This window comes from Stegostoma tigrinum, chromosome 1, assembly GCF_030684315.1.
Source record: "Stegostoma tigrinum isolate sSteTig4 chromosome 1, sSteTig4.hap1, whole genome shotgun sequence".
In the NCBI taxonomy this organism is placed as follows: domain Eukaryota; kingdom Metazoa; phylum Chordata; class Chondrichthyes; order Orectolobiformes; family Stegostomatidae; genus Stegostoma; species Stegostoma tigrinum.
In genome coordinates, this window is record NC_081354.1 from 75,491,097 (window position 1) to 75,503,541 (window position 12,445).

General features: G+C 41.3%; 1 protein-coding gene across 1 annotated transcript in view; it reads right to left on the reverse strand.

Annotated features, from left to right (window-relative positions):
* Positions 1–12,445, reverse strand: part of LOC125456730 (transmembrane protein 144-like) — a 65,714-nt gene that overhangs the window by 19,680 nt on the left and 33,589 nt on the right. The window contains exons 8-9 of the mRNA XM_059647320.1: positions 7,999–8,117; positions 2,472–2,591 (exon numbers count right to left, since the gene is read on the reverse strand). Coding sequence (XP_059503303.1) covers positions 2,472–2,591; positions 7,999–8,117 — 239 coding nt within the window. The remainder of the gene's footprint in view (positions 1–2,471; positions 2,592–7,998; positions 8,118–12,445) is intronic.

The following is a 12,445-nucleotide window of genomic DNA, read 5'->3' on the forward strand; positions in this document are numbered from 1 at the left end:
AATTGCCATGAGAGTTCTTAGATACTGGTACGTAATGAATGCCAATGTCTGTGGAAGTGCAGGCACATGTAACTATTGCCCATTGAACCCTGAAATTGGTAGGTGCCTGCTCTGATTTTCACGTCAAATTTTCTCAACATCTAGACTGTTGGTTCATTTGGTCAGATAAGAACTTGAGATTAAATGCATCATTAATAAGGCATTTAACAAGTTATAATCCCCTTCAATTGGCAACTCCCACTGCCTGGCAAAAAACTGAACTCTTTATTCAATGAAAGCATAAAAGATGGAATGAGATGCTCCCGACATCAAGACAGGTCTCACCGGACTCTTGTCCAATTCTGCCACAAATCTCACCCTAGACTACATCCCCCAGACTACTATCGAATTCCACCCTACATCTTTGACTTTAACTCTAATGCTAACTCTGGTGCCTTTACATGTGTTTCTTGAATCCTTCTTAAAAGGGAACGGAAGATACAGAGCAGAAACAAACTTTAAATTGTTTTATTTTACAGTAAGTGAACTTCAAGCTTGATTGAACCTCACCCTGATTTAATAACGATAGAAACTGCCTTGAGAACAAAATATACAACAGGAAATTGTGACACTATCCTTCCTAAGGAGCTCAAATGTCTGCTTCTGACCTGACCAGCTCTGAAATTGACAAGACCATGTTTCTTCTGAGTAAGCCAATTAATTCTTCAAGCACTCACCGTCCTAGCTTGAAAATATAGCACATTGCCTTCGCTACCACTGGGTCAATATCCTGGAATTCCCTTCCCAATAGCATTGCATATATAACTATACCACATGGACCACAGTAAATACTACCTTCTCAGTCTAATTCAGGGTGGGAAATAAATGCTGGTTGAGCCAATAACACTCTAAATCTATGAATGAATTAAAAAAAAATCATGGTCAGCTGATTGACTACGTGCCTCATGGTTCCCTAACTCTGTGTACTATGTCTCTTTGTTTCTTCAGTAATTTGTCAGTAGTGCAACCAGGTCTCTCTTTCCTCCAATTTTTGGAGTGCAGATTTCTTGGAATATTTCCTGGTATTTTGGAGGAAAGATATACATTTTCAGAACTTTTCACACTGTGTCTCTTTTTTCTCCAGTAATATTCAAGCTGTAAATTGTCCAGTCACTATTTCCTGTTCTGCTCAAAATGAATAGGGAGCATCCTAGTTTGATGGCTCTGTCATGAGAAAGTTGTCCCTAATTGCATAAGTTTGAAATAGAATGTGGCCTGCAACATTCCACAAAATATCGACTTGGTATGATGTTCACAGGCTTTGAACTTCTTGAGCCTTTGCAAATTGTTTGAAAATGCAATGCAAACATGCCATCTCAAAAACCTTTCATGAGCAAACTTCAAATACAGGTTGTCAAAAAAGATTACAAAAACATGAAATGATACTTAATATGTCATTACAGACTACAGCAATTTAACACATTATCAGTTTCACCTCACTCATTTTGTCACCTGAAAGAAAATTGTACAATTTCTTCCACATTCTCTGAGCATTCCACATTCCACATTCCCTGGGCGGCATGGTGGCTCAGTGGTCAGCACTGCAGCCTCACAGCACCAGGGACCCGGGTTTGATTCCAGCCTCGGGTGACTGTCTGTGTGGAGTTTGCACATTCTCCCCGTGTCTGCGTGGGTTTCCTCCGGGTGCTCCGGTTTCCTCCCACAGTCCAAGGATGTTCAGGCTAGGTGGATCGGCCATGCCAAATTGTCTGTAGTGTTCAGGGGTGTGTGGGTTATAGGGAGATGGGTCTGGGTGGGATGCTTCAGGGGGCAGTGTGGACTTGTTGGGCCGAAGAGCCTGTTTCCACACTGTAGGGAATCAAATTATTCTTATTCCTTCATTAGTCAACTTCATTTATCTGTTTCTCACATAAGTGAGAATGCACTGTGCAAAATTTTGACATCTCAGTCAATGCTGACTCTTCAAAACTGAATAATTGAAAGAGTATATTTCTGGAAGAGTAAACTGGCATATTTTTGTTCGTTATCTGATCCTTGTAACCTACACACTTAAAAAAACACATTTCTCCAGTGTCTGGTCTTGCTGAGGCTCTTGACTGGTGTCCTCTAAATTTTTTTGCATTGCTTCAACACATTACCCAAAAAAATAGCAGCAGCTAACTGAACAATTCACGCTTTATAAAAAATCCTGACGGATGTCACCATGGAGCAAATTGCTTTTGGGTAATTGCTCAATAATAAGGTATTAAATCGAAATCCTGCATCAGGAAACTGAAAATGGAGAATTAATGTTATATTTATTACAGTTAGTTGGGATTTACTGCTGGCCCAGTAGAATTGCCTTGTACAGGAAACATTATAATCACTAATGAAGACCATTAAATGCATTTTGTTGATACTACTCATTTAGCTAAGAGCTTTCATGCTTGGAAAATACCTAAACACTGTGACTTTTAATTACTTCAGCTTACCAGGTAATATTGCTGTTGAATAAACACTTGGTTTGTTTTTCTTCACTGCACAGTATATGAGAAAATAGATTGTACTGGTTAGAATAATCCCACTGCAGTATGCAAAAACATAATCCATGTCTAAAATAGAAGAGAAGACAGTGTTACAGGTGAGTACCTAAATGACACACGATGGGTACTCCAACAGATATTCCAACTCCCTTTGAGCCCCATCAACAGTCCTTGAAATGTATTATTGGCAGGTTTAGTCTCTTCATGGAAATTTACATCCTATCTACCAATTATAGGATATATAGGTTACTATTACTGACAAGGCACACAACGGCAATGTGGTCAAGTGCTGGAAAATGGAATTAGAGTAGTTAGGTGGTTATTCCTGACCAGAGCAGACTGAATAGGATGAAGTACCTTTTTTTGTGCTGTAGCCACCTCTGACTCTGACTTTCTGATTATGGTAATATGCAATCAGCTCCATTGATTTTTAACCCTCTTTTGGTTGGTGGGAGTAAATAATTTAATTTGTTTTTAGTCAGTAAATTGTTAACCAAATCAAAAATGAAAGACTGCCTATTCCAAGATTTTCTTGAGTGATCAAATAAAAGAAAAAAAAAGTGATACTCAATTTATACACACAACACAGGTAATAAACTTAAAGGGCTACGGGGAGAAAGCAGGAGCATGGGGTTGAGGAACTTATCAGCCATGATTGAATGGTGGAGCAGGCTCGGTGGGCTGAATGGCCTAATTTGTGCTCCTATGTCTTATGGTCTCAAAAAGTGAAGGAAGCAGGGTGTCTATACGAACAGGAAGGTAAAGATGATTACAGTTTAAAGTGTTTAGAATCTGAGAGTTGCCAGAGTGAAACCCAACTTGCAGCTGTTTAGTTATTGTCCTAATTCCTCAGGCATGGAAAAATCAGTAGATAACCTTGATTTTTCACGAATTGACTTTTCCAAGTTCCATTATCACTGACATTGACTTCTGGGATTGAGAAAGATATTGTGGGAGAGAGAAAGAAGAGTTCTTAGTCTCTGTGCTTTTGGCTTTATTCCACATTGCAGATCAGTTGTCTAGCCATCTAAGCTAACCAATCCCTTTTCAGTCTGGTAGGGCAGGTTTGGACAGTTGACAGAAAGCTCCAGGTAGCGGATTTAATGAACGCAGTGGAGTACAGCTTTCTCTTGATGTATATGAGTGCTTAGAATTGGCTGAGTGCAGTGAATACAAGCAGATTGATGAGCAGAGCTACACCACCTGAAGGGATACTGCCTGATTTTTTTTTGTCAACAATTGGGCAGACTATTAAAGAGATAGTAGGAACTGCCGATACTGGAGAATCTGAGATAATGCGGTGTGAAGCTGGATGAACATAGCAGGCCAAGCAGCATCAGAGGAGCAGGAAAGTTTGGCGTTTTGGGTCGAGGCCCTTCTTCAGAAATTGGGGAGGGAAAGGGGTTCTGAAATAAATAGGGAGTCGGGGGAGTCGGATAGAAGGTGGATAACGGAGAAGATAGGGTAAGAGGAGACAGACAAGTCAAAGAGGCGGGGTTAGAGCCAGTGAAGGTGAATGTAGGTGGAGAGTTAGGGAGGGGATAGGTTAGTCCAGGGAGGACGAACAGGTCAAGGAGGTGGGATGAGGTTAGTGGGTAGGAGATGGGGAGGGGCTTGAGGTGGGAGGAGTGGTTAGGGAGGAGGGGACTAGCTGGGCTGGTTTTGGGATGTAGTCGGGGGAAGGGAGATTTTGAAGCTTGTGATGTCACATTGATACCCTTGGGCTGCAGGATTCCCAAGCAAAATATGAGATGCTGTTCCTGCATCTTTCGGGTGGAGTCATTGGAAGTGGGAGGAATTAAAGGGGTGGCCATGGGTACCTGCATGGGCCCAAGCTATGCCTGCCTCTTTGTAGGGTACGTGGAACAATCCCTCTTCCAAAGCTACACTGGCCTTATCCCCCACCTCTCCTTCCGTTACATGGATGACTGCATTGGTGCCGCCTCGTGCTCTCACGAGGAGCTCAAATAGTTCATCCACTTCACCAACACCTTCCACCCCAACCTTAAGTTCACCTGGACCATCTCTGACACCTCTCTCTCCTTCCTGGACCTCTCTGTGTCCATTTCTGGCAACCACCTGGAAACCGATATCCATTTCAAGCCCACCGACTCCCACAACTACCTAGAATACTCCTCCTCTCCCCCTCCTTCCGGTAAAAAGGACATCCCCTATTCTCAATTCCTTCGCCTCCAACGCATCTGCTCCCGAGATGAGGCATTCCACTCCCGAACATCCCAGATATCCTCTTTTTCAAAAATGCAACTTCCCCTCCACAGTGATCAAAAATGCCCTTGACTGTGTCTCCTGGATTTCCTGCGACTCATCCCTCTCACCCACATCCATAATAATAACCAAAACAGAATCCCCCTTGTCCTCAAGTACCAGCCCACCAACCTCCAAATCCAACGCATCATCCTGCGACATTTCCATCATCTGCAATCCGACACCACCTCCAAAGACATTTTTTCCTTCCCACCGTTATGTGCTTTCTGGAGGGACCACTCTCTCCGTGACTCCCTTGTCCGCTCTGCACTCCCCTCCAGCCCCACCACCCCCGTCACTTTTCCCTGCGACTGAAGCAAATGCTACACCTGCCCCTATTCGCCCCCACCCCCATCCCAGGCCCTAAGAAGACTTTTCACATCAAACAGATGTTTGCCTGCACATCTGTTAATGTTATATACTGTATCCACTGTTCCCGTTGTGGCCTCCTTGACATCTGGGAAACCAAGCGGAGGCTTGGGGACCGCTTTGCGGAACACCAACACTCAGTCCGCAACAAACAACTGCACCTCCTAGTCACGAACCATTTCAACTCCCCGTCCCACTCCTCGGACGACATGTCCATCCTGGGCCTCCTGCAGTGCCAGAATGACACCACCCGAAAGATGCAGGAACAGCATCTCATATTGCGCTTGGGAACCCTGCAGCCCAAGGGTATCAATGTGAACTTCAAAAGCTTCAAAATCTCCCCTCCCCCGACCACATCTCAAAACCAGCCCAGCTAGTCCCCGCCTCCCTAACCATTCCTCCCCCCTCAAGCCTCACCCCCATCTCCTACCCACTAACCTCATCCCGCCTCCTTGACCTGTCCATCCTCCCTGGACTGACCTATCCCCTCACCTACATTCACCTTCACTGGCTCTAACCCCGCCTCTTTGACCTGTCTGAATCCTCTCACCCTATCTTCTCCTTTATCCATTTTCTATCCACCTCCCCGTCTCCCTATTTATTTCAGAATCTCCTTTCCCCACCACCCCCACCCCCATTTTTGAAGAAGGGTCTTGACCCACAATGTCAAACTTTCCTGCTCCTCTGATGCTGTTTGGCCTGCTGTGTTCATTCAGCTTCACGCCGTGTTATCTCAGACTATTAAAGGGGTTCTGTTTCTTCAGCATTGATTCTGCTCATGCTGCTGCTCTCAGAAAATCGAGTGGAGGTGGATGGAAGAGAGGATCATCCATCTTCCAGAATAACATTCAATCCAACGGCAACTGAATTTCTGAAGAAGGGTCACTGGACCCAAAACATTAACCCTGATTTCTCTCCACAGATGCTGCCAGACCTGCTGAGATTTTCCATCAAAGTGTTTTTGTGCTAACTGAGGTTTGTTGTATTCGGGACAGTGTTGATCTTCATTCTTAACTTAGGTACGTCTTATTTTCAAAACTCCTTTAGTTTCCCAAAAGGAAAGGTCAATTACCCACACCCTTCCCAGAACACTGATAAATACTAAAACGTTTCAGAATTAGCAAAGTCCCAAAGATTCTTCAGGTACAGAGCCATAGCAAACAGAACACTGGAAACCACACAAAGGTGATTATTCTCCATTCACTTGAAACTCGAAAAAGATGGCCAAGATGCTATTTTTCTTTTTGCATTGAATGTGGGAGATTAAACTCCTCATCCCCTCATTCCCCACCAGTGAGAAAGCCTGCCAGCAGGACAATCTCCAACAAGCTACCTAACATACATGGATTGCAGTGGTTCAAGAAGGCAGCTCAGTACAACTTTCTCACGGGCAGCTGGGGATGCACAGTAAAAGCTGGCCAACTAACAATGCCCACATCCCATAAGTGAATTTGTAAAAGGCACATAAGTATTGACTGAGATAACAAGGTGTGGATCTGGATGAATACAGCAGGACAAGCAGCATCACAGGAGCAGGAAGGCTGATGTTTTGGGTCTAGACCCTTCTTCAAAAATGGGGGAGGGGAAGGGGATTCTGAAATAAATAGGGAGAGAGGGGAGGCGGATCGAAGATGAATAGAGGAGAGGATAGGTGGCGAGGAGACAGACAAGTCAAAGAGGCGGAGGTGGAGCCAGTAAAGGTGAGTGTAGGTGGGGAGGTAGGGAGGACATAGGTCAGTCCAGGGAGGAAGGACAGGTCAAGGGGGCGGGATGAGGTTAGTAGGTAGGAGATGAGGGCAGGGCTTGAGGTGGTGGGAGGGGATAGGTGGGAGGAAGAACAGGTTAGGGAGGCAGGGACAAGCTGGGCTGGTTTTGGGATACGGTAGGGGGAGGGGAGATTTTGAAGCTGGTGAAGTCCACATTGACACCATTGGGCCGCAGGGTTCCCAAACGGAATATGAGTTGCTGTTCCAGCAATCTTCGGATAGCATCATTATGGCACTGCAGGAGGCCCAGAATGGGACGGGGAATTGGAATGGTTCGTATTGACCGGCAGGATTCTCCTCCTGTTAGAGAATGTGTCAAAAAAGTACCACAAATCCCAATTTCTCCCAATATGTTACACCCTATACAAAACCCGACCCTGTCCTGTCTTCCCTTTTAAAACAGCTTGAAAAATGAAAGTTTGATTACAATCCTGGCTGTTTTTATATGCAAAATAAAAATAAAGACAGATATTTCCATTTGTCATGGCTCAACTTTCCAATGGAATGTGTAAGTTTTACTGGTGTTCGAATTCATACCTTGACAATCTTAGTACATTTCTTTATTTCACTGAAAATACAAGTGTACTGTAATTGAAGCAAATGTTTACGTAGTCTACTCTCCACCTTTTAAGTTGACAAAATGCAGGAGATATCACATTTTTTTAAGTTTAAGCTTCATTGTTAGACCTGTTTTGTTAATCCACACATTGCAGAGTAAATAACCAAATGTGTACGCTCATAGCAGACTCATTGGCGAGATATTGAGGAAGAGTCTATGCTGTAGTTTAAACCAGGAGACAGCCATACAGTATCAGCATTTTTATAAAATGCATTGTCACAGCAACAAACTTTAAACTGATCATCACATTAACTTATTTGGACATTTGTCATAATCTGCCTTGACGTATTTTTTAAATGTCCAGATCTGCAAATACTTCGAGAAGTGATTTCTTTGCTACATTTTCAATAAACTGCATAACTCAAAAGCTATTATACCTCTCATGGTTTGGGATGGCAAAAAGGAAACAATTACATAGTTTCTTTTTCTCATCAACCTGGTTGCAGTACTTTCTTACCAAACTGACTTGCACCAAAAAACTCGGTCTCATTTCTCTCAGCATGGTTCTTAATGTAGAGGACTGGTACAAAGCTGGAGCCGTACAGTAAACCCGCACACATGGCAAGACTGCAGCCACTGGGAAATTGTATTAAAAAAAACAAATTAGATAAGTATCTGAAAACAAAGTGAACTGCCTCATTTACTTCACAGCAGCCATTTTTATATCCACAAACAGTACTTTAGTTTTTGATTTTCATTTCAGAATTTGATGCCAGGAAGAATGAGACAGATTTAGCACTGTAAATCAGAATGTATGAACAGGAGGCAATGGCTGATCACATTGGACTTTCTCCCATATTCCATTCCATCAAAGCTAATAAGACACCTCAACAGCATATACTTTTTTTCTAGTCAAAATCTCCCATTGACGTTCCTACCAAAAAATTATCAATTGCAAGCAGCTAACCAAGTATTTACAGTCTTTTGAGAATCTGCCACATCCCACTACACTCTAAGTCTGGCCTCTTGTGCATCACTGAGTTTTCTTTGCTGCAGCTGTAGTGACTATGCTTTCAGCTGTCCAGGCCCTAATTTTTGACTTGCCCTCCCTAATCTCTCTACTATTCCACCTTTTTCTCTTCTTTTAAGATGCTCCTTAAAATCTGCTGTATATCTTTGACCAAGCTTTTGATTATCTATCCTAATAACGCCTCCATAAGTGCTTCAGTATTGATTTTTTATGGTGCTTCTTTAAAGTTTTGGGATGTTTTCCGACATTAAAGGTACTATACAAATGCAAATTATTGTCGTAAATGATGTTAGAAGCTACTTCACTGCATTCAAACTAGAACTGCTCCAGTATAAAAACAACAAATGAGTGATCTTGAAATTCCTTTGATCTTGGTACTATGTTTCAAGCACTAAACATGTTCCTCCATTCTAGAGGTCCTATATTCCATATAAGGGAAGCATCTTCAGTACTGCCATTGAATTAGATATTAGATTAATGCCATATCCACAAAGCTTATTCCATGCAATTTATTCCTATGAATATAAGAAATAAGAGCTGGAGTGGGCCATACAGTCATTCCAGCAATAGGTTCAAACTGTCTCTGTCAGTTCAATGAAATCATAATTTATCTTGTACCTTGGCTACACCAATCTGCAATATTCCCCATACCTCTAATCCCATTAATCCCCAACATTCATCACTTTAAATCTTGAATATACATAATGACTAAGCAGTCACAACCTGCTAATGTCGAGAATTTACAAACCATTGACAGAAAAAATTGCTCCTAAATGTTCAACACCCTTTCCTGAGATAATGAATTTAGTTCTAACAGAACTAAAACAACCAATAGAAACAAACTATCAGCATCTATCCAGTCAAGCCCTCTCACTTTACCACAGGAGCATATTTCTAATCATTACACATTTAATTATTGATTGAAGGCAATAGCCACTATAATATGACAGAATTTTGCATTAACTTTCAATATAAAATAATTCATTTTGAAACAAGGGTCTTAAACGTAAAAAAAGAAAATTATGGAGGTATGAAGAGCATATTAGGAGAATAAAGTAAAAGATTTGGTGGTGGACAGATAATAATATTTCAAGAAATACTACACAAGAGATATTTGTTCCCCTAAGGCACAAGTACCCAAAGGAAAGGTTAAATTAGCCGGGTTTAATGAAATAAATTAAAAGATGAGAAGAATAGGTCAAGGAAGTTACTTAAAAGGATGTCAGAAAAAAGTGATAAGCTTAAGAGTTAGAAACAATTGAGGACCCAGCAAAGGAAGACCAAGAAACTGATTAAGAAAGGGAAGGAGAATGTGCACATAAACTAGTGAGGAACATAACTGTAGACTATAAAAGTTTATTTAGCTTTCTTAAAAAGAAAGAACCAGCAAGAAAATACATGGGTCCCTTAGGGGTAGTGGCTGAAAATTTATAGTAAAGAACTGGGAAATGCTGAAGAAACTAAACTGTTACTTTGCATCCGCATTCAAGTTGAAGATATACAAATTGTCCCGGTAATGTTAGGTACCCAAGGAACTTGAGAGACTGAGGAATCAATTTGTATCAGTAAACAGGCTGTACATGAAGTTAGTTGGAATGAAGTTTATTAAAATCACTGGACCAGGTGAGCTTTATCCCACATTGTTGAGTGACTAAAGAGATTGTCGATACTTTGCTGGCTATCTTTGAAAATTCTATAAATTCTGAAAAGTTCCTGCAAGCTGTAACTTCACCATTTAAGAAGGAAGTCTGAGGTAAAATAGTGAACAATAGAGCAGTTAGTTTAACGTTTGTAGTCAGAAAATGATCAGACCTATTTTAAAGGTTGTGATACAGGACATGTAGAAAACAATGTTACACCTGGACATGGCCAACATGAAATTATGAAAGGGAAAGAATATTGATCAAGGTTGTTGGAGTTTGAGGTTGGGGATTTTCAGGATATTACATGTAGGATTGAAAATGAAGAATGAGCATATGTGGTTTATTTGGATTTTCAAAAGAATTTGATTAGGTCCCATACATGAGCTTGGTAAATAAAGTTATAGCACATTGAATTGTGGCAGATACACTACAATAGATTAAGAATTGGTTAAAGGCTGAAAGCAGAGAGTAGGAATAAACAGATCACTCTTGGGATGGCAACTGTTACTAGTGGAGTACTACACGGATCAGCGCTAAAACCAAGCTGTTCCCTTTCTAGATCAATGATTTCAGTGTGGGTCCAATTGTAATATTTTCAACATTATTGATGACTCTGAACCATCTAGGCGCAGAAGTTGTGAGAACAATGCAGGATTGTTTTTTGAGGAGAGAATGAGAAGACTGTACCTATATTCCCTTGAGTTTCAAAGAATGAGCAGTGGCCTCACTGAACTTTATGAAATTCTTGCATAACATGACAGGGTAGATATTGATAAGATGTTTCCCCAGCTGCTGAATCTAAAACCAGGGGATAAAATTTCAGGACAAGGGATAGGCCATTAAGACTGAGATGAGAAGGAATTCCTTCACTCAAAACGTGAAGACTCCATGGAATTCTTGACCCTAGAGAGCTTTAGAAGCTCAATCATTGAGCATGTTGAAGACATAAATTGATAGGTAGAAATATGGAGGAGGTCCAGGAAAATGACATCAATGAAATGATCAGCCAGGCTTGAGAATAGGGGAGTGGGCTCAATATGTTGAAAGGCCCATACTTGTCCTTATAGTCCTTCTTTCATTCATGTCATGACGGAAACTCTCAGGAAGATCAAAAGACCTTGGAAGTTTCAAGGTGTAGCACCTCTCAGAAGACACCAAAATGTGGGACTTATGGTAAGAACCTATACTCAGAAAACAGGCTGCACAGGCTCAGAGTTAACTTGTAGACCTATGTGAGAAGCAATGATTCAAGAGACTTTGCTTGGCTTTACTGCCTCAAACAGCTGTAAAAGACAGTTAAGTGATTCCAAAAATAATAGTACAGAGATAAGTGCTATAGTCCTGCCACATCTCATTGTGAAAGATGACGGACAATTAATCAACTAATAGGAGGACGAAGCTCCACAAATATCCCCATCTTCACCCCTGGGATAATCTAGCATATCAATGTAAAAGACAGGGCTGAAGCATAAATAAATAGTTATTTATTGAGTCATAAATCCATACAGCATGGAAACAGACCCTTTGGTCCAACTAGTCCACACCAACCATGTTCCCAAACTAAACTAGTCCCACCTGCCTGCATTTGGCTCATATCCCCCCAAAACTTTCCTATTCATGTACATATCCAAATGTCTTTTAAACATTGTAACTGTATTTGCATCTACCATTTCCCCTGGTAGTTCATTCCACACACTAGCTACTCTCTGTGAGGTTTTGTTTTTCTGCTCGTTGATGAACTGTATGCCACAGTTGTGGTAAATGGCATAGTGGTTTGCATCCCTCACTAATTAACAGTAAAATTCAATTCTTGTCTCCAAAAAATGAGTACTTCCTTTGTCAATGACTCCCTTTGTTTTCATTTGAGTTGCCTCAGAATCCAAACCAGGGCAATGGAAAGTTTAGACATTCCACTTTATGGCTTTCATATTGGCAACTGAGTTCAGATTGTCCAAAAATAATTAGTTTCTGTTACTCATGTAGTTTGAGATCCAGACAAGATTCAGATTTAGGCTGATTAAGTGGTAAGTTACACTGGTGTCATGTATAACGTAGGAAATGGCTATTTCCAATGGAAGAGAGCCTAATTACCATGACATTCAATTAATACCACCTACTGAATCACCTACTAATGACATTATGGAGATTATGATTGGTCAGAGGCTGGAAATTCTATGACAAGTAACTAATTGCTGAATTCCTGAAAGTTTTTGCACCATCTACAAAGAACAAGTCAGAATTGTTATGGATTATTCTCCATGTGCAGCTCTAACAACATTTGAGAATTTCAG